The following is a 22,676-nucleotide window of genomic DNA, read 5'->3' on the forward strand; positions in this document are numbered from 1 at the left end:
ATGAGATAAAAATTATAAGTAAGTAATAAGATACATTAGGTTGCCAGTCTATTGAATAATTGGGTTTTTATCTGTTTTCTAAAATCAAGATAAGAGGAAGCTTCTAACGCAATTTTGGCAAGCCATGTATTCAGTGTGGCCGCCTGAAAAGAAAAGGTTCTGTTGAGGAACCTTTGTAATGGCAGGATTTTATTGACGGATATGCAAACAAGTGTACTCTTCGAGAGCTCTTATTAATGTAACTCAGGGTAAAATGAGGGGTAAGATAGCCTGGTAGCATGCCAAATACTGCTTTGTAGCAAATACATGAGAACTTAAATAAGACTCTGGATTCCAATGGCAGCCAATGAAGTTTTTGATAAAATGGAGTAATATGCTCCCATTTTTTTTAAAACCAAAAATAAGATGAACAGCCGTATTCTGAACTGCACTCAACTTTTTGAGAATTTTCTTAAAAGCACCCAAATATATGATGTTACAGTAGTCCAGAATACTTACAAAGGAAGATCGAGTTAACAAGCGAAAAGAGGCTTCATCAAAGTACTTCTTGATGGTGCGGAGCTTCCAAAGCACTGAAATGCTTTTTTAAAATATTAAATCAGAATGTTTTTCCAATGTGAGGTGTTTATCCAAAGTTACTCCCAATATTTTTAAAGATTGTTCGATAATGTAATCCATCCCATTTACATGTATCATTGTTTCTTTGATTTTATCATTGGGAGTTGCTAAAAAAAAAAAAAAAAAATTAGTTTTTTTTCTGAATTTAATTTGAGTTTGAAGGCAGCCATCCAGAGTTCAGGAAATTGCCACGCTTCTAGAACTATCGCCAGCTCAATGCTGGCGTTAAGGTCTAGCGAGCGGGGCAATGTAGCACGCGCTATTCCGTGCGATAAAGCCCTAACACGGCTCAGTAAAAGGAGCCCACAGTTTACCTCTCCATTGCGCATCTCACTTTCAAAGCAAAGCAAAACATGGAAAAGCCAAGTCCGCATCTAGACTTTTGTATTTAGTATTAGTAAGTACAAGTATAATTGATGGATTATGCCACCGACTCATGACAACATGCACAGTGAGGAATCCACCAGGAGTGGTTTGCCATTGCCTTCTCCTGCGCAGTGTTGCTGCTGTCCAACGTACTCGGTATTCCCAAGTGGTCTCCCATCCAGGTACTAGCCAGGCCTCACCCTGCTTAGCTTCCGATATTAAGAGCGGGCCTACTTGGGCCATAGGCGACCAGTATAATAGCCTCTAATTTAAAAGAATTTCCCACATCACATATATGAACAAATATCTAGCTACATTCCTTCCATAGATATTTTTTTCCTCATGCAGGAGAAAAGCTAATTGGGCCAAGTGAAAGATATGCTCTGTACTATGGAAATTTGCTTCGGTACATATCTGAAATTCAAACATAGAAACATAGAAATAGACGGCAGATAAGGGCCCACGGCCCATCTAGTCTGCCCACCTTAATGTCCCTCCCCTACCTTTGCCCTGTGAATAGATCCCATGTGCCGATCCCATTTGGCCTTAAAATCAGGCACGCTGCTGGCCTCAATCACCTGTAGTGGAAGACTATTCCAGCGATCAACCACTCTTTCAGTGAAAAAGAATTTCCTGGCGTCACCTCGTAGTTTCCCGCCCCTGATTTTCAACGGATGCCCTCTTGTTGTCGTGGGACCCTTGAAAAAGAAGATATCTTCCTCCGCCTCGATGCGGCCCGTAAGATACTTGAACGTCTCGATCATGACCCCCTCTCTCTGCGCTCCTCGAGCGAGTATAGCTGTAATTTGTCAAGCCGTTTTTCGTATGGTAGATCCTTGAGTCCCGAGACCATCCGGGTGGCCATTCTTTGCACCGACTCCAGTCTCAGCACATCCTTGCGATAATGCGGCCTCCAGAATTGCTCACAGTATTCCAGGTGGGGCCTCACCATGGATCTATACAATGGCATAAAGACCATAAGCTGGCTAAATACACTAAGAAATTAAAAGGATCAGTCAAAACTGTGATAAAATAAACAAGAACAGAAACAAAGGGACACAAATAAATGGACTTTTGTAATGAGGGAGAAGACCACAGATCAAAATAGACCAGTCAGAGCACACAAGGTAGACAAGCTCCCAACAGCAATAGGGAAAATCCAAGAGAGACACCTAGCAGTCTGTGAACTGCTTTAACAGTTAATGAGGAATGGAACTCATTGCCAGAGGACATGGTAACAGAAGTTAGCATAGCTGGGTTTAAGAAAGGTCTGGACAAGTTCCTGGAGGAAACATCCATAATCTGCTATTGAGACAGACATGGGGGAAGCCAATGCTTAGAATATTGCTACTATTTGGGTTTCTGCCAGGTACTTGTGACCTGGATAGGACACCCTATCATTTATTCAATCAATCCTTGAGGTTGTTGAAATATGGATGAAGGATGTCAGGTTAAAACTTAATACAGATAAAACAAAATTTTTCTTGGCTTCTCCATCCGATTTGATCAAAGACCACTCAATAAGACTGAATGGCACAACTTATTCTATCTTGCCGATTGTAAAAATCCTGGGAATCTATTTTGATCGTAAACTCTCTTTCGATTGCCACATTAATTTTCTAGTTAGAAAACTTCATTTTTTTACTCTGGAAACTAAGAGCAATTAAATCGTACTTCGACTTTTTCTCATTTAGATTGCAGGTTCAATCTCTTGTTCTCAGTACATTGGATTATTGTAATGTGCTCTATCTTTGGATATCCAAGAGAAATCTAAAAAGGTTGCAGATTATCCAAAATACTGCCGTGCATTTGATTTTTGGTCTGAAAAGATTTATCACGTGACGAAGTATTACCATAAACTGCACTAGTTGCCAATAGAGGCAAGAGTGATCTTTAAGTTCGGCTGTATATGTTTTAAGGCTCTCAGTGGGTTATAACCCAGTTATATCATGAATCATTTAAAATTTTCCAATAGAAAATCTCTATGTGATTTTCGGATCTTTGACTTTCCTTCTATAAAAGGATGTGTGTATAAATGTTTCTTTAGGCAGCATTACGAGACAAACAAGTTAGTATGTATCTTTCTATCTCTACTTCTTATCGGGCATTTAGAAAATCTTGAGATTAATTAACTGTGCTTATACCGTGTACACTTCAATTTTAATTTTTGTTAACCACACAGAACTGCGAGGTAGCTGAAGTATATAAGAAATTTTGTTATGTTATGTTACTGTGGAATAAGAATAATGTGAAATTGGCTAACACACCTGATCCTTGGGGAGAAAAGGATAAGGAGATGGGGCAAATCTACAGATTAATAAATAATGGACATCAGTATGAGCCCTTCATAAGTGAATGAACGTAAACCTCTGGCTCAGGCAATATCTCAAGAGGTGACCAGCACCAGACCACAGTCTAAATGAGAATAGCCTCATACATCATATAGTCCATATGTATCTGAGAATGCAAACTGCATTCCACAACCTCCCAAAGCTGAATAGACTTTTTTACACCAAGGAAAAGGGGTTAAAAGGGCAACACATACATACTTTCCCTAAAAACACACCTTGTGAAAAAAAATTTTTTCTAATACATGCAGCAATGAATATGATAAATATAATAAATACTATAAATATGCATATACAAAATATATAATATAACAGTGTTTATGTGTAAAGTGCAGATGAGAGAGATAAATACATAAATACTTAATAAATAATCATGCTTAATAAATAATCATACAAAGTGCAAGGTGCTTCATAAAGTACAAAATGTGTGGCTGGAATAAGACATAAAGTGCACCTATAGCACCATGAATGAATAAATACCTGATCAATAAATGTCAAGGAAATACAAGGTGCAAGAAAATATATGGCACGAATGAAACATAAAGTACAAATGCAGTCTATAGCACCAAAAAACACTTATAAATATAAATGTAAATATAAATATAAGGTGCAAATGCAAATCCTTCCGTTTAAAGTGCAATTTCTCACTAACCATAAGTTATAAGCACCACAAACGCACACACACGCGCACCAAGCAAAAATAATAGATAATAAATACGTAACTAGCAAATGCTAAACACTCACACATATACACACACTCATACACCGGCTCAGATAGAGCCCAATCAAATGTCCAAGTGTATCACAACTTAAGAAATCACTAATGAATATCACCACTCGACAGAGCTCCGTTTCGCCACTTCGTCAGGAGCGGAGATTGATTTAGAAAGAATATATATATATATATATATATATATAAAGTGGATAAGAGCCCGACATAAACTGCTTAGTTTGTCGGTGGAAAAAATCCCGCGGTTTCCAAGCGTGTTGCAATCAAAAACGCTGGGACCGCTGTGGAAACAGGATACTGGGCTAGACAGACCAATGGTGTAACCCGATATAGCTATTTTTATGTTCTATAAGCAGAAATTGCACTTTAGAGCACATTAAGGGCTCCTTTTACAAAGGTATGTTAGCCACTACCGCTTCCTTTTAAGCAGGCAGTAATTTTTTGGCTAGCGTGCGCTATAGCACATGCTAATCTTGTGCGTGCGCAAAAAACGCTAGCGCACTTTTGTAAAAAGAGCCCTGTTAACTGCTCTGCATTATCTGCCATGTTAATGCTACCTGAATAGATGCAGCTTACTGTATTGTATTATCTGTAGTTAATGCATTACACAGAAATGATACTTTCTCTGGGACATTAATCTGTTTTACAATCATTGCATAATAATTCTGCCAGTTAACATGGTAACTGTGAAATCTTCAAATTCTAATAGGGAATCCAACAGAAAAAGTTTCTTAATTTTTTTAAACAACAACAGAAGAAGCTTATTATCTAATTTTATGAGATATATACTAAAACATATAAATATACGTGAAAATTATGCTCAGAATTATGAAAGCTTCCCTGCATTAGACCAGTTAGATAAATTCCATCATTGCACAGTTCAATTATTAATCCAATTTAAAAGAAATTATCCAAATGTTATCACTTACCTGGATGGAGATCTCATTATTCTGAATTGTGCAGCAATATTTTTCAGTTTCTTTTTTTTTTATTTTAATAATTTCTTTATTCATTTTTAAACTTACATCAAGTGTACAGTAAATATCAACCAAATATAATACATCACTTGAAAAATTTTCAATATCATACACCAAGAAGATTTAACCCCCACCCCCCCTCCCAAATTCATATACAACTAATATATACCATATGAAAATAATATCTTACGACAATCATCTATATACAGTAGTACCTTGGATTACGAGCATAATCCGTTCCAGGAGCATGCTCGTAATCCAAAATGCTCGTTTATCAAAGCGAGTTTCCCCATAGGAAATAATGGAAACTCACTTTGATGCGTTCCCCCCCCCCCCCCCGAGAACCGGCATTGCTCCCCTCTAAGGCCCCCCCCTGCGATCCGGCACCCCCCCTGCCTCGAACCGGCCCCCCCCCCCACGATCCGACCCCCCCCCCGCCACGATTGGGCACCCCCCGTCGCTTCTTACCCTCATCTGGGCACTCTAGAAGATCGGACTCCTCGTCTGCTGGGCCTTGAGCATCTGAGCATGCTCAAGGCCTGCGAGTTCACGTTCACGTTCAGAACGTGAACTCGCAGGCCTTGAGCATGCTCAGATGCTCAAGGCCCAGCAGACGAGGAGTCCGATCTTCTAGAGTGCCCAGATGAGGGTAAGAAGCGGCGGGGGGTGCTCAATTGTGTCAGGGGGGGGTCGGATCGTGGCGGGGGGGTGCCCAATCGTGGCGGGGGGGGGGGTGCCGTTTCGAGGCAGGGGGGGTGCCGGATCGCAGGGGGGGTGCCGGATTGCGGGGGGAGGTGCTCGTAAATCGAGCCATGCTCGGTTTCCGAGGTACCAATTTTGCAAATGTTTTGCTTGTCTTGCAAAACACTTGCAAACCGGTGCACTCGTAAACCGAGGTACCACTGTATTTTTAATGGAAAAACAAGAAACCCCCCCTCAAATCCACATGTGTATTAAGATTGGGAAAAGTGTAACTTATTCATTATTATAATTTAATAAAGGTCTCCACACATCCTTTAAACTAAACTAAACTAAACTAAACCAAACCTTAGGTTTGTATACCGCACCATCTCCGCGTGCGCAGAGCTCGGCACGGTTTACAGAGGTTGAGAGGAAAGGAACTACAAAGAAAGGATATAGGAGAGGGACTGAGGAGATAGAGGGGGACAGGATACTAGAGCACGGGAGGTGATTAGATTTTTGAAAAGAGCCAAGTTTTCAAGTGTTTGCGAAAGGATTGGAAGGAGCTAGAATTTCTGAGCGGGGATGAAAGGTTGTTCCAGATAATTTATAATTTATTATAATAACCTTTTTGAACAGCCAACGCTCTTTCCATTTTATACACATGACAAACTGAAGACCACCAAAAACAATAATTCAGTCTTTTACAGTCCTTCCAATTATGTGTTATTTTTCAGTTTCAACGAAATTATAAATCTCCAAATAGTCAAATTGTGCTCAGTTTAAGGGCTCCTTTAACAAAGGTTACAAAGGTGCGCTAGCGTTTTTAGTGCACGCACTGGATTAGTGCACGCTATAGCGCGTGCTACCCGAGAAACTACCGCCTGCTGAAGAGGAGGCGGTAGCGGCTAGCGCGCGTGGCATTTTAGTGAACGCTATTCCGCGCGTTAAGGCCCTAACGCACCTTTGTAAAAGGAGCCCTAAATCTCTGAACCTCTGCAGCAATGTTTCAACCATAGTCAATGCCGTCATACAAAGGCTAAATTAAATCCAATCCAATGTTTCTTCCAGAAAAAAATATCTGTGTTACTGTACCTGTTTTGTGCATCTTCATGTTTCAAAGGGTTGGTGTGTTTATTTCCTGGCAATGGGAAAATAAAAGATTAAACGGAATAAGTTTCCAGATTCAGAACATGTGTCTCACTGGGTTGTATAAATGAGCCCCAAGCTAGTTACAAAATGAGAATACTGTAACTCTACATGACCAACCTATGAACCTTACTTGAAGAAACTATCAAACTGTGCAACTTTCCAAGGATAGATTATGAAAAAAAAAAAAAAAAGTCTGGGAGCCTCGTTTATCAAGCCCATATAACTGAAGATACAGAACACATAGGAAAGAGAATTTTCAGAGCTATATACCCAAGAAAATAGGGATGCCTCTGGCTAAATAATAATAATAATAATTTTATTTCTTATATACCGCTGTACCGTGAAGTTCTAAGCGGTTTACAGTTGAAACAGAAGAAATGCAATAAGTAAGATTAATTAAGATGAAGAGAGAGTACTTAGAGTTCCCTGACTGTCCCAAAGGCTCACATTCTTGCTAAAGTACTTGAGAAAAATAAATTAGTTAGGTTATAAACATAGAGTAGAAGAAGGTAGGAAAGCAGTTCATAGGAAAATTAATTTTGAATACATTATATATTGTTCAAGGCGGAATACAAATTATAGGAGATTTGGACATTACCAAAAGAATTGCGTAATAAAGATTATCTAGATAAATTACATAACAGTGATTCATGTACATTACATGGTGTGGTAGAGGATTCAATTATGAAAATTACATATCAGGGAATCAAGTGATAAGAGAATATAGTGGAGAATATCAGTGTCCTTAGGGCAGCGAAAGTACACCTGAGCTTTCATATTGCAAACACCTTTAGATGGATTAACAAGTGGGGAAAGCATGCAGAATACAGCTCATGGAATTCTTTTCAACCCTTCTGCGTGTGCGTGTGAGACTTCGTCCATGTTTTGTCTATATATTTCTGTTTTGGGTTATTTCTATTTCATTTATGTGTTTTTGCTTGTGGGCTGCTGTATCTGTGCACGATCGTACATTTTCATGTGCCAGTGCACATATGTTTGCATGTATAAGGACATAAGAATTGCCATACTGGAACAGACTGAAGGTCCATCGAGCCCAGATTGTAACAGCGGCCAACCCAAGTCCTAAGTACCTAGCTAGATCCCAAGTAATAAAACAGATTTAATGTTGCTTATCCTAGGAATAGCAGTGGATTTCCCCAAGACAACTCAATAATGGCCTATGGACTTCCCTTTTAGGAATTTAGCCAAACCTTTTTTTAAACCCTGCTAAGCTGATTTCATCACATTCTCCAGCAACAAATTCCAGACTTTAATTACACGTTGTTGTGGGTTAAAATCCCATGCTGCTCCTTGTGACCCTGGGCAAGCCGCTTAATCCCCCATTGCCCCAGGTACATTAGATAGATTGTGAACATGCTAGGACAGATGGAGAAAAGTGCTTGAGTACCTGAATGTAAAAACCATATAAATACTTAAATAAATAAAAAATAAATATTTTATCCAGTTTGTTTTAAATCTGCTACTTAGTAGCTTCATTGCATGCCCCCAGTACTAGTATTTTTGGAAAGAGTAAACAAGCGATTCACATCTATCCTTTCCACTCCACTCAGTATTTTATAAACCTCTATCATATCACCACTGAGCCATCTCTCCTCCAAGCTGAAGAGCCCTAGTCACTTTAGCCTTTCCTTATAGGGAAGTCGTCCCATCCCTTTTATAATTTTTGTCACCCTTCTCTGTAACTTTTCTAATTCTGCTATATCGTTTTTGAGAAACGGTCTCCAGAACTGAATATAGTATTCAAAGTGTAGCTGTACTTTGTTTTCCATTCCTTTCCTGATAATTCCTAACATTCTAAGTACTTTCTTAGCTGCCATACAAACTAAGGAAATTCTTCTTCACCCAGAGAGTGGTAGAAAACTGGAACACTCTTCCGGAGTCTGTTATAGGGGAAAACACCCTTCAGGGATTCAAGACAAAGTTGGACAAGTTCCTGCTAAACTGGAACGTACGCAGGTGAGGCTGGACTCATTTAGAGCACTGGTCTTTGACCTGGGAGCCGCCACGTGAGCGGACTGCTGGGCATGATGGACCACTGGTCTGACCCAGCAGCAGCAATTCTTAAGTTCTTACGACACCTAGATCCTTGCTGGACAGTGACTCCTAAAGTGGAACCCTGCATCACGTAGCTATAGTTCAGGTTCCTCTTTCCCACATGCATCACTTTGCACTTGGTCACATTAAATGTCATTTGCTATTTTGATGCCCAGTCTCCCAAATTTCTTGCAATTTAAAAACTTTGAACAACTTTATTTCATCAGCAAATGTAATGATCTTGCTAGTTATTCCCATCTCTAGATCATTGATAAATATATTAAAAAGCAGCAGTCCCAGCACAGACCCTCACAATTTATATATATTGGTGAAATTCCATAATTGCTGTGTTACTGTGAATCATTGTTTGTATGCTAAAACTACTGAAGCTGTTTTTCTTATTTGGGAGGTGACTTCATTTTAATTTTTCTTCCTTGTCTTATAAAGGTTGTAAATTCTGAAAAATGTCCAGACACGCTGCCTGTCCTATTTTCTGAAGAATGTAACAAGCATAAAATCCTGAAAAACGCCAGAGAGCTGCCAATCTTACTTCCCAAGTCCTCGACATATTCCCTAAACATATGCAACACAAATTATATAGTTTGCCAATACCTTAAACTAGTCCTGCCCACAGCAATACATATTAGTTGGCAAATATACATAGCACTATCCACTTATATAAATGCGCTGTCACACAAATGTCTATGCACTATCATAGAATTATAAGAGACTAACAGGGGTCTCAAGTGCTCACAGCCAGAGGCCTGAGGTAATTTTCAAAGCCACTGGCTAATATCGTGAGCTATCATCGGTCCCGTTTATAATCTCTATACTTATGATTTGTGCATTTATATTTTTTTCTTTATAACTTAATTATAAAATAATTTATTTAACAATTCGCCATATTAGCCAGTGGCTTTGAAAATTACCTCAGGCCTCTGGCTGTGAGCACTTGAGACCCCTGTTAGTCTCTTATAATTCTATGATAGTGCATAGACATTTGTGTGACAGCGCATTTATATAAGTGGATAGTGTGATTCACAAAATTTAATTTAGTGGTGAAATATACATAGCAACCAATACAAAGTGGGGCTGAGGCACTTTGGGAGCTGCAGTAGTTTTGAGAGGGACAACTTTAAGTAGGGCAACTGTGGTGGGGATAGTCTTTGGATGTGAAGCAGGTGCAAGAGGGTAGTTTTTTAGGGTATGAGCAGTCTGAAAGGAGCAATTTTGTAACTTATACAGTAGAATCTCAGTTATCTGGCACCTACAGGGATTGGTGGATGCTGGATAACTGTTTTCCTGGTTGATTGGGAGTGCTCCCCCCTCACTCCTGCCCCAAAGCACCAGCGCAGCCATGGTCCTTCTCCCTCAAGCCCCAAAGTGGCAGAAACAGGCGGCAGACCTGAGCTGCAAATTCCCTCATTCCCTTCTCTGAAGCGCAGCTGGTCAGCAGGAGGCAGCTTTGAAACAGGCTTCTCGCGGCCAGCTGTGGCAGGGCCTTTCCTCTGTTGACGTATCAGAGGAAAGGCCCTGCTGAGGCTGGCTGTGAGCAGCCTGTTTTGAGACTGCCTCCTGCAAATCAGCTGTGCTTCTGGTAAGGAAGGAAGGGAGGGAGGGAGTTCGCAGCTCACAACTGCTGCCTGCTTCTGCCACTTCGGGGCTTGAGGGAGGGAGGAGGGCTATGTAGCTCAGGATTGCTGCCACTCTGGTGCTTCGGGGAGGGAGGGGGTTCTGTCTCGGCTACTTCAGGGCTTGACAGAGGGTGGGGGAATTTGCGGCTCAGGACACTGCCGCTCTACTTCAGGTCAAGGTCATTTGGAAGGTCACAGCTCAGAACTGCCACCACTTGTAGTGCTTTGGGACTTGGTGGGGGAGGGTTGCAGCTCAGGACCACTTCCACTGGTTCTTCAGGGGGACATTTTATTTTTCACCAGGGATTTTGTTTGCCAGTTGGGTGAGAGAGCCAGTTAAATGAGATTCTACTGAATTTATGTCACAGAAGCTAGAACTACATCTTTCATAGAAAGAGACTGGGCCATTATTTGGGTGTTTATTTCTTTAGAACCCACAGTCCAATTTGACTCATTTCAAGCAATGTGTGTTTTTGTGGGGTTTTGGTTTTTTTGTTTGTTTGTTGTTTTTTTTTTTGGGGGGGGGGTTTACCAGTTTAACAACTTTGAATAATTTGGTGTTATTCAAAAATGTGATGATCTATTTGATTCCATTTCAGATCATGTATAAAAATACACTTCTTAAAAATCTAGTTCCAGTACGGACCCTTGGCGTAGGCCACTATTTCAATTCATCCATCGAGAACATTGGCCATTTAATCTTAGTCTTCGTTTTGTGTCTTTTAACTAATTCCTGAGCCACTAGAGAACTCTGCCTCCAATCCCATGGCTTTCTAATTTCCTCAGTAGGCTTTCATGAAGTATTTTGTTAAATACACTATGGGCTCCTTTTACGAAGGTGCACTAGCGTTTTTAGCGCACGTATCGGATTAGCACGCGACCGCCTGCTCAAAAGGAGGCTGTAGGGGCTAGTGTGAGCTATTCCGTGTGTTAAGGCCCCAGCGCACCTTCGTAAAAGAAGCCCTCTATCTGGATATTCAGAAAGTATCATAGCAATTGACTCACCATTTTCCACGTTTATTCATGCCTTCAAAAAATTATAGTAGACTGGTAAGGTACGATTTCTCTTGGCTAAATCCATGCTGACTTTGTCCCATTAAACCACAACCATCTATATGTTCAGTAATTTGTTCTTTATAATAGTTTAAACTTTTCTGCCTGGCACCAATTGCAGGCTCACTAATCTATAGTTTCCCAGATCACCTTGGAACCCTTTTTAAAAAACTGGAGTTATGTTGACCACCCTCTAATCTTCAGGTACTGTAGACAATTTTAATGACAGGTTACACATTACTAATAATAGACTTGCAATTTCGTGAGTTCTTTCAGCTGCTCTTCAGTTTGTTGATTTAACCCATGACATCTTCAGGTTCACCAAGATAAGTTAAGCAACACATTTAGTTTAATTACATAGTGTTTGTAAAATTTAGAATACTACCTGTTTTAATAATAGATAAAAGGAGTTTTTGACCTATGATTGAGAATTCAAAAAAGACCATTAGTCATTCAGTTGTTCAAGTATTTTAGAGGACGTTTTTCCTTTACCCACATACACGTAGTAGTGGATCTGTGCTTTACTGAAGGACTTTATTGGGTTATAATAGACTTTCTGTGTCGGAGCAATTGGGACCAGCAGACCTAGGAGCAATGAACACAGGAATAGGGTCCTACACCAGCATCTTAACAGCTGTGCTTAGAAAACAGAGGACCTGTGGCTGGCCTTGCCTGGCTATCAGGCGTGACTCCTAGGCGATGGGGTTACCAGTTCATTAAACTGGCAATGGCAAAGCCACCATGGACCAACTCAAGGATGATGAGAACCTGTAATAGTAATCCAACATATATTCACACTGAGCAATGCATCATGGAACATACTTGTGTTTCAAGCAGTTTTAAAGGCCACAGAAGGTCAGGGAGCAAGATGCCAACCACTGTCCTTTGTAGAAGAAAAGATGCTCTTTCTTGTGATATAAAAAAGAAAAAAAAAATCTAAAGATGGCCCACATGAAGATATTTTGCCTTGAAAAAAAGGCAAAATTAAAGCAAAAATTCAAAGGCATTTTTACCATATCATATTTTTGCAGGAACTCTTGCTGGACACAGCTCATAATTTATATATGCACAGAAATCGGCATTATTAATATACTTGTAAAAATATGAGGCATCTGGATAAAATATTTTCAAAGTTATTGATGACCAAAGTATGAGCCTCATTTTTGTGCAATGAATTTTTTGGCCTATTTTGCTGGGCCATAATGAAAAAGTAATCTAATTTGCATAATTCCATCATAATATCTGAATTCAGCATCAAAACCAAAACCGGTAGAAAACTTAAATTTGGCTTATGTGTTGTAAATACTGAAAGTAGCCAATTATAACACCAATTATAACATTGGATACTCTAGTTCAGGAATAAATGCATATCCGAGTTCAATATTTTGCATAGCCTAGTTTAAGACCTTAGGCTACTCATACATAGACTTTCATGGAATTCTGAGATTGTCGACTGGGGACATGTTTCAAAATTGAACCACTTGACATGTAATGACCCATATTCTTCCCAATTTATTTACATTTATAAGCCGCTATATCAAAGCGGCTCACAAAATAACATAGGTGTCGGAACGGGGAAGGCAACAGGGGCCATGGCCTCCCCCAAAATTGCCCCCTCCTGTAGGTGATCCAGGGGGGGGGGGGAACCCCCACTTTTTGCAAGGCTGGGAGCTTGCTACTGGCTAGCGTGGCTCTCTAATGCGCCTCTGCCGGTATCTACTCTTTCCCCCTCCTCCCTGCTCACCCACCCACCGCATTTAATTTCTTAGAAAAGCGCTGTGCCGTGCTGCAGCTGGCCTCGGCGTCTACTCTCCATTGCAGTACCACCCTCTCTGACAACTTCCTGTTTCTGCTAGGGCTGGCCGCAGTGGAGAGAAGAGGCCGAGGCCAGCAGTAGCGTGGCACAGCGTTTTTTTCTATGAAGTTAAACGCAGCAGGCGGGAGGGGAGAGAAGTAGATGCCAGCAGGGGCATGTTACAGAATGCCAACCAGCAGGCACGCTAGCTGATAGCTAGGTGTAGAAGGGAGGAGCAAATGGGACTGAGGGAAGGGAGAGATATGGACAGAGGAAGTAAGAGAGAGTGAGATGGACATGAGGGAAGGCGGGGGGGTGAAGATGGGGAGAAATGGATGTGGAGGGGGCAAGATAGGGAGAGAGATTCAGGGAGGGACAGAAGGGGGAGGGAGGGATATGGACAGGAAATAAGAGAGGGAGAGATGGACATGAGGGAAGGAAGAGGGGGAAGGGAGAAATGGATGTGGAGGGGCAAGATGGGGAGAGGGAGAGAGATTCAGGGAGGGAAAGATGGACAACTCGTGGAAAGTAAAGAAGGAATAGAAGACATGGCTAGAAAAAAGGCAGAGGCAATATGGACTGGGGACTGTGAGACGCGAGATATGTCATACTTAGGATCACACTAGGACCTCTGGCCATACTCTGCTGCTGCTGCTTGTGGCTTTATGAAAAAAGAAGTGCAGCTGGAAAGGAGAACTATTTGGATGTTTTAGAGCCAGCCAGAACACAGGTACACACTCTTGGGAGGGGGCATGAATGTGGGACACAGAAGGGAGGGAGGGGACAAGAACTTGGGACATAGGATGGAAGGATAGGGGAAAGAGATGCTAAGGTGGGGGAGAGAAAAGAAAGGGAGAATTGTTAAGCATGGGTGTGAGTAAGAGGGAAAGAGATGGTGTACATGGGGAAAGGAAGAAAGAGAATTATTGGACATGGTCATGGGAGAGGCGTGATGTAGAGATTGAAAAGAGGGAGAAATGTTGGAAGTGGTGGTGGAGAGAAAACAGTGGGACAGATGGAAATGGATGCAAGAGGGAGGAATGCTGGACATGGTGGTGGAGGGAATGGAGGAAGTGATGTGGCATGGAGCTGGAGAGGGGTGATAGAAGCAGAAATGTTGGACATGGGGCTGGTGGGCAGGGGCGAAAGATGCTGCACACAGTTCGGGGGATGAGAGAGGGAGAAATATTGGATGTGGCAGTAGAGGGTGGGTGGGAGAGAGGCACCCTGGATCCCTTTCTTTCCCCAATCCCTTTGCAGTATGGGAGGGAATGAGAGAGAGAGAGAAAGAAAGAGAGGAAGACGTTGCACATAGGGGTGGAGGAGAGAGGAAGAAATGCTGTGCAGTGGTGGGGAGGGGAAAAAGAGTGCACTTTGTGTAGTTTAATTTTGTGGTTACCATTGTGTATTATTAATAATATTGTGTGTATATGAAAAATGAATAGAAGAAATGGTGTTTACAATTACTACTATTATTATGAGGGTGAGGTCTGGGGAGGAGTTTGGGCAGGGTCTAGGGCAGAGCTTTTGGACCCCCCAAACAAAAAAAGTGTTCCACTGTCTATGCAAAAAAACATACTGTACATAATTGAAAACAAAGTAACAAATTCTTCATAGCAATAAGATACTTTGCATTTGTCCACATTAAATTTCATCTGCCATTTGGATGCCCAATCTTCCAGCTTCCTAAGGTCTTCCTGCAATCTTTCACAGTCCACACGTGTTTTAACAAGTTTAAATAGTTTTGTGTCATCTGAAAATTTAATCACCTCACTTGTCATCTGATTTTCAGATAATTTCAGATCCCTGTAGCACTCCAATATTCACCCTCTTCCACTGAGAACAATGGCCATTTAATCCTACTCTCTGTTTTCTGTCCAATAACAATCCGTAATCCACAAAAGAACATTGCCTCCTATTCCATAACTTTTTTAAATTTTTCCAGGAGTCTCTCATGAAGAACTGTGTCAAAAGCTTTCTGAAAACCTAGATACACTACATCAACCGACTCACCTTATACACATAGGGGTCTTTTTACTAAGGCACGCTAGCCATTTTAGCGCACGCTAAACGCTAACGCGTCCATTATATTCTATGGACGAGTTAGTATTTCGCGTGCGCTAAAATGGCTAGGGGGATATTGACTCACTAGGACTAACATGATCTGAATAATAAAATGACCAGACGACAAAAGGTAGAAAAAATAATTTTATTTTTTAATTTATGATTACAATATGTCAGATTTGAAATGTGTATCCTGACAGAGCTGGTGTTAGGTCCTAGCTCATGCTCACTGTCTTAACAGAGAGGAAAAGTCTTTTTTGCTTACACAACAGTGCTGGCGTGAGGTCGGAGAGGGCAAAGGGAGATGGGGTTGGTGAAGAGGCTACAAAACAACCCGCCAGGATGTTTGGGGGGGGGGGGGGAAGCCTGAGTGGGTGGAAAAAACAAATCGAAAAAGGAAAATCGATTCATTAGACCAAATTGAATCAAAAATTTTTTCCCTGAAATCAGGCAGCACTAGTACAGGTTAAAGAGCAGTGGTTATAGTAAGGCACTTTGGGGTACGCCAAATCTGAGTGATTTGGGTTGTGACATGGCAGACCCTAATAGTACACGCTGCAATCTATTGTCTAAAAAGGAGGAGAGCCAGCATAATGCAGTGTCACAGATACCAATGTTAGCTAGCCTGGATAGGAAAAGAGTGTGGTCGATGGTATTGAAGGCAGCACTTAGGTCTAAGAGAACAAGCAGTACATCTTCTCCTTTGTCCAGGAATTTCCAACAGTTGTCAATAATGTCTAATAAGATTGTTTCGGTACTGTGGAATTTTCTGAACCCCGATGGTAGATTGACAAGAGATTTTTGGTTGTCTACAAAATCTTGCAGTTGAAGGATGACTTTTTCCAGGATCTTTGAAAAAAATGGAAAATTTGAGACTGGTCTAAAATTACTTGGTTGATCAGGGTCTGCATTAGGTTTCTTTAGGATAGGCCAGACTACAGCCAGTTTCCAACCCACAGGTGCCTCTCCAGACTTTAAAGTTTCATTCATTAAAGGAAGAATTGATTGTAGGAAGGCTTCTTTAGCTGATAACATCAGATTTGTTGGGAAGATATAGGGTTGAGCCTGAGGGGCGCAGTGAGTCTACTGCTTTGTTCAGGTCAGCATAAGAGATTGTTTTAAAGTGACTGAAGGTATTGGCCCCTAAATTAGTACCCAGTGGTGTGTCGGTAGGAGCATTTTGCAATGCTATGACATCCAAGTCTAGACTAAAGTGGATTTTATGTATTTTTTCATGGATAAAGGTGGATAAATTTCAATGTCTAATTTTGTTTGTAGGGAGTGACCATTCCCCTGGGAAGCAGTGAAGAAATTTTTTATTAGTTCAAAGAGACTTCTGGATCTATTTGGAGCCTTTAGTAATAGGTTGGAGAAGTAAACCTTATTTTCTTCCAAGGTAGCTGATTTGTAGTCTTCTAGCAGGTTTTTCCAAAGGGATTTCTCTTTCTGGTTTCTCATTTTGCGCCATATTCTTTCTGCTTTCCTCACTTCTGTTTTGACCTCAGGTTTTCGGTGAACCAAGGAGATGATTTCCGACGTGTTGATGATTTTTCTTTTTTTCCCAGCTTCTTATAACATGTTTTTATGCCGAGGCTGCCTCTTGAGGGAGTTTCTTATAGGTTCCAATTCTTTTGTTAGTTTGGAAATGGCAAGAGAAAAGGACTCAGGATTGACCAAATCAGGATTGAGAATTGTTTTAACTTGGGATTTGTCCTTATGCATGATTGGCTTAACTCTGACTAGGAGGTAAATAGAAGGGCTAGTAGCACAACAACTGTCCATGTACCTAGACGCCCACAACATCCTACATCCATCCCAATCCGGATTCAGAACCAAACACAGTACAGAAACTCTTCTGGTATCTTTACTAGACATAGCTCGAAGACACCTCAGCCAAGGAAACAGACTGCTAATCATCCAATTTGATCTCTCAGCTGCATTCGATCTAGTGGACCACTCCATACTTCTCCAGATACTAGACGCAATAGGAATTTCAGGTAAAGTTCTCAACTGGTTCCAAGGCTTTCTCAAAACTAGAACATATAGAGTCAAATCAAAAGACATTCTATCTGAACCATGGACCAACCCATGCGGAGTGCCACAAGGCTCTCCCCTCTCTCCCACATTTTTCAACCTATTCATAGCTTCCCTGGGCACAACCCTGGACGCCTTAAATATTACTTCTTTCAGCTATGCGGACGACATAACCATCCTCCTTCCATTCGACATCTATAACCCAATCTCCACAGGACGCCTGAAAACTACATTGGAAACAGTAGAAAAATGGATGACAAATCATAAGTTGAAGCTGAACTCAGACAAAACTAAATTCTTACTACTTGAGAAGGACAAAAAACCATCCCTAACAGAACTGGAAGTAAACTCAATCAAGTACCCAATACAGAGCTCCCTCAAAATCCTAGGAATACATTTAGACAGATGCTGCACAATGCAAACACAAATCCATAAAATCACCCAAAAAGCATTCTTCACAATGCGAAATCTAAGAAAAATCAGAAAATTATTTAATAAAGACCAATTCAGGATCATTGTCCAATCCCTTGTGCTAAGTATTGTAGACTACTGCAACAGCCTTTACTTACCTTGCCCTACCAACACAATAAAAAAAACTACAGACCATCCAGAACACAGCCCTCAGACTCATATACTCACTCAGCAAACACGATCACATTACCAATGCATACTTAGAATCTCACTGGCTACCAATAAAAGCAAGAACACAATTCAAACTCTACTGTCTCATTTTCAAAGTAACCCACGGCACGGCACCCAGTTACCTAAACAACCGTTTTCACTACTACCTCTCACCCAGAAGAAGGAGAACACAGAACCTTTTCACCTACCCACCTCTCAACGGTACTCATTGTAAGAAACTTTACGACAACCTTCTGGGGACACAGGCAGCTAAAATCGACTCTGACATCTCAAAACTACTGACCAAAACAACAGACATAAAAGAGTTCCGAAAAGAAATAAAAACACTACTGTTCAAAAAATATCTCCCATCACTCTAACCACCACCCAACGAGTTCCCAATCAACGCCTTTGGAAACACCCACCTATAGTATCTCTTTGTCTGTGATCTAGAATGTACTGTAACTCTTTTACACTACACCCGATTTAACTTGATTCAGTTGACATGTATTATCTTCTGCGATACGTATTATCTTCTGTGAAATTGAAGTATCATAATTCTTTACTGTTCCTGTAACTTACACTTATCCTGTAATGTAATTCTACTGGAATTGCCTAGATATCTTCTATATTGTAATCCGCCTAGAACCGCAAGGCACAGGCAGAATAGAAATCCCTAATGTAATGTAATGTAAATGTGATAAGATAGTAGTCAGACCATGGTACTGGGATGTAAGTGAAGTTAGGTTTTAGCCTTGTAGAGAAATACATCTAAGGTGAAAATCAGCTCTAATATGTTACCTGAGGAGTGTGTGGGAGAGCCCACCATCTGGGAGAAGCCTAAATCCAACAGAGTTATCGTAAAGTCTTGCGGAGCTCCCATAACTGCAGAATAGTTTTGAAAATTAAAATCCCCTAGGACAATTATCTGTTTGTGGAATACCAGCAGTTTACTGATGATAGCTAGTTGATCTAGAGTGTTCATAGGTGATTGGGGTGCACGGTAGATTAAAACAAAGATGAATCTTTTGTCGTGGCCTACTGAGAAGATAAGACATTGAAGGTCTCTTGAATTTACAATGTACAGTGCTACATGAACCTGGTAGTGCTATAGAAATAATAAATTGTTATTTATTCTGTAGTATTATAAGCCAACAAGTCAAGGGTTTATAGTGGATCTAATAATGGCAGCTACCCTTCTCCCTTGTCAGGATGAGAGCAGGCAAGTGCTCAATAGCCTGGGGGGGGGGGGGCATAATATACCTAGAGTAGCACCTTCATTATCTTTTAATCATAATCAGAAAAATATCCCACTTTTTATCTGTTAGGGCATGTTAGGCTAATATCTTTATTATTTATTGATCTGGCATTGACTATAGCAGCTGATAATGTGCATCCCTTAGGACTTATGGGTATGGTAGGGATTTTTTAAATGCAGCTAGACCTAGCTTTAGTTATATTCCTGCGGAGATTGTTCCCAAGGTCTCCATATCTACCCTGACCTGTGATTACTAGATTGGGAAATCACATGGTGAGTATATAGTCCAAATATTTTTGTTTCATTGTTTGGTGTAGTCTCTGGGAGGGCTTGAGCATAGTATCTAGCTTGGTCCAAAGAGCCCTTTGGCGTGGCCCTTCAGCAGGGGGAACCCACCTGCTCAGTGGCCCTTTAAAGGGCCGAAGAGGCGATCTGTGAGGAGGCGGGGTTTCCCACCCCAAAAAACATTCCAGTACAGTGAGAGGGGGACGATTAGGTCTCCCTTCCCCCTCACTATGATGAGCTGTGATCCTTCGCTGGTCTGCTGGGCCCTTTAAAAGGTATGAAGAGGAGGGTAGGAGATGCGATGTGAGAGGAGGCGATGATTCCTGCCGAAGAAAACATTCTGGTGCAGTGAGGGGGGGGGGCAATTAGGCCTCCCCCTCACTGTGTTGGGCTATGATCTTGCGCCAGTCTTCTGGGCCCTTTAAAGGGCAGAAGAAGAGTGCTGGAGATGCAATGTGGGAAGGGTCGGGACTTCTGTGCTAAAGGAGCTGCAACAGAGGTTAAAAAGGAGTGTGGAAGGGAGAGAAAATACTTGAAATGAGGGGGAGATGCTTGACTGTATAGGATGAAAGAGAGAAAGGCGAGATGCTGGACTGCAGAGGATGAGAGAGAGAGAGAGAGAAGCAAGATGCTAGACTTGTGGGGGAAGAGAAAGGGAAAAGGACTTGTATCCTATCTTTTTGTGGTTACACATTCAAAGTGGTTTACTTATATACAGGTACTTATTTTGTACCCAAGCAATAGAGTATTAAGTAACTTGCCCAGGGTCACAAGAAGCAGCACTGGGATTTGATCCCACAACCTTAAGGTGCTGAGGCAGTAGCTCTACCAATAGGCTTAAAGGCTGATGTTCGCAGATATTAGGTTGGAAGAAGAGGCATGTTTATGTTTATTAACGCACTTATATACTGCCTTTATCAAGACCATCATTTTAAAAGGGTCTGATCTTATGGCTGCAATAAAGAGGTTAGATGGCTGACTCTGGGAGGGGGGGAATTGATGCTGGCCGGCATAATTCCTCCTAAGCTGAGTGGGAGTCCTCCAACTGCAAGTAGGGGGTAGTGCTTCAATACTGTATTTTCAATCACTGGAGACAGGCAGGTTCCCTGGAATCCTGAAGAGTTTGCCCATCTTTCACGATTAAAAATGTTATAGTGAAAATAGCACCCTACTCCCACCAGGACTGTAGGTGGAGGGCTGCAGATCAGTTTAGAGGAAACAAGGCTGGCCGGTGTTGGGGCTGGACATTGAGTTTGGAGAAGGGGCTGATGCTGAGAATAGGATTTGGAGGAAGCTTTGAATGGGGGATTAAGAAGGAAGTGGAGGGCCAAGATGGCTGCCGCTTGCTGCTGCTGAGTAGACGCGTACGAGTGTCTCTCTTACCTTTGGAACATGCCTAAGAGAAGGGGAAGAAGCTGAAAGTGAGTTACTCCTTTTAGAAAAACCGGCGGTAGGAACAACTCCAGCTAAAGGGGATCAAGGCTCCGGAGAGGTAAAACAGCCGAGTGAACACTTATTAATGACACAACCAATTTTTGTTTCTCCTGTTAGACCTTCTGAAGTCACTCTAAACTCTCTCTGGGACTTAGTGTCCAATTTCGGAAATGCCCTTAACTTACAGGTAAAAAATTTGGACAAAGAAATACAAATCCAGAAAGAAGAGATAAAAACTTTAAAGGAAGAGACTGTATCACTGAAATTAGATATCCAAGAAGAAAAGAAGAACTTAAAACAATTAAGAGTAACCAAGATTTATTTGTTAAAGACAATATGATTATGCAGAGAAAATTGAAAGCTTTAGATAACAATATTCGGATTAATAATTTACGATTAATTAATTTTCCTAAAGTATTATCAATTTCTCCACGAGATATGATAAAGCGATACTTTCTGGAAATTCTTAAAATACCTGAAAATGCTTTACCACCTCTTACAAAGGTTTATTATTTACCTATAAGAAATCAGGATCCTCAAAAGAAAGAAGATGAAGGAATACCACAGAAAGAATCCTTGGACGTTTCCACTTTGTTAGAGCAATCAGATAGAGAATTGGCTATTCCAGCCACTCTCTTATTGACTGTGGCTTTGGCCCCAGACAAGGATTGGATTCTTAAACTTTTCTTTAAAAATAGGGCCAAGGACTTTTTGGGGTTTCATATCCAGATATTTCCTGATGTCTCGAGAGAGACTCAGAAGAGAAGAAGGGAATTCTTAATGTTAAAACCAGGAGTGACTCAAATAGGGGGTTTATTTTTTCTTAGGTATCCTTGTAAATGTGTCATAAGATACCGTTCCTTGAAATATGTATTTGTAGATCCAGCTCACTTGACTACTTTCCTTTCTGCGAAACGTCTTGAGTCTGTAGAACCATCTGTACCATTGTGATAATAATAATTAGCTCACTTCTCAGTAGTAGCTTAAGTGATTTTTCTTGTTAAAACGTTTTACTTTAATTTAATTTCTACTCTTATCGTTAATCTTGGATCTTAATTTGAGGACTAGTGTGTGATTAAGTTAGGATGTATACTTTCTTTATTATTTTGAATTGCTTTCAGGTTTGAGAGTAAATAATATTATTATGTTTTCTTGATCTCACTTTCTGTACAAGATGATATGCTTGACAATAAATGTGTAAATTTTTTAAATAAATAAAAAAAAAAAAAAAAAAAGAAGGAAGTGGAGGACTAAAGTTAAGGAGAGATGGAGGGATAAATGACTCAATGCTGGGAAAGACACAGGAAATACAATGTAAATGAATATTTGAGGAGATATTTGGGAGTTTGTTGGAGGAAGAAGTAGGAAGACCGTATGGAGTGCACAGGGCAGTGGATGCTAAGAACGGGGGGTGAGGCAAAGGCAAGAGATACAGAGGAAAGGGGACAAAGTGGCAAAAGGCTACAAAAAGGGTGAGAACAGATCTTTAATGTGAGTAAGAGCGTACAATAATAAGGAAACAAAAGATGATATGGAAGGTTAGACAAGGGGAAATAATAACCTAGAAAGTG

General features: G+C 40.9%; 1 protein-coding gene across 4 annotated transcripts in view; it reads right to left on the reverse strand.

The window, feature by feature from the left end:
• RPAP2 (RNA polymerase II associated protein 2) overlaps positions 1-22,676 on the reverse strand; it is a 109,597-nt gene that overhangs the window by 86,171 nt on the left and 750 nt on the right. For all 4 annotated transcript variants that reach the window (XR_004536556.1, XM_033915470.1, XM_033915471.1 and 1 more), the window contains exon 2: positions 6,816-6,861. Coding sequence is in view for 2 of the 4 variants with exons in the window: in XM_033915470.1 (XP_033771361.1) it covers positions 6,816-6,861 (46 nt within the window). In the remaining 2 variants the exon portion in view is untranslated. The remainder of the gene's footprint in view (positions 1-6,815; positions 6,862-22,676) is intronic.

This window comes from Geotrypetes seraphini, chromosome 12, assembly GCF_902459505.1.
Source record: "Geotrypetes seraphini chromosome 12, aGeoSer1.1, whole genome shotgun sequence".
Classification (NCBI taxonomy): Eukaryota; Metazoa; Chordata; class Amphibia; order Gymnophiona; family Dermophiidae; genus Geotrypetes; species Geotrypetes seraphini.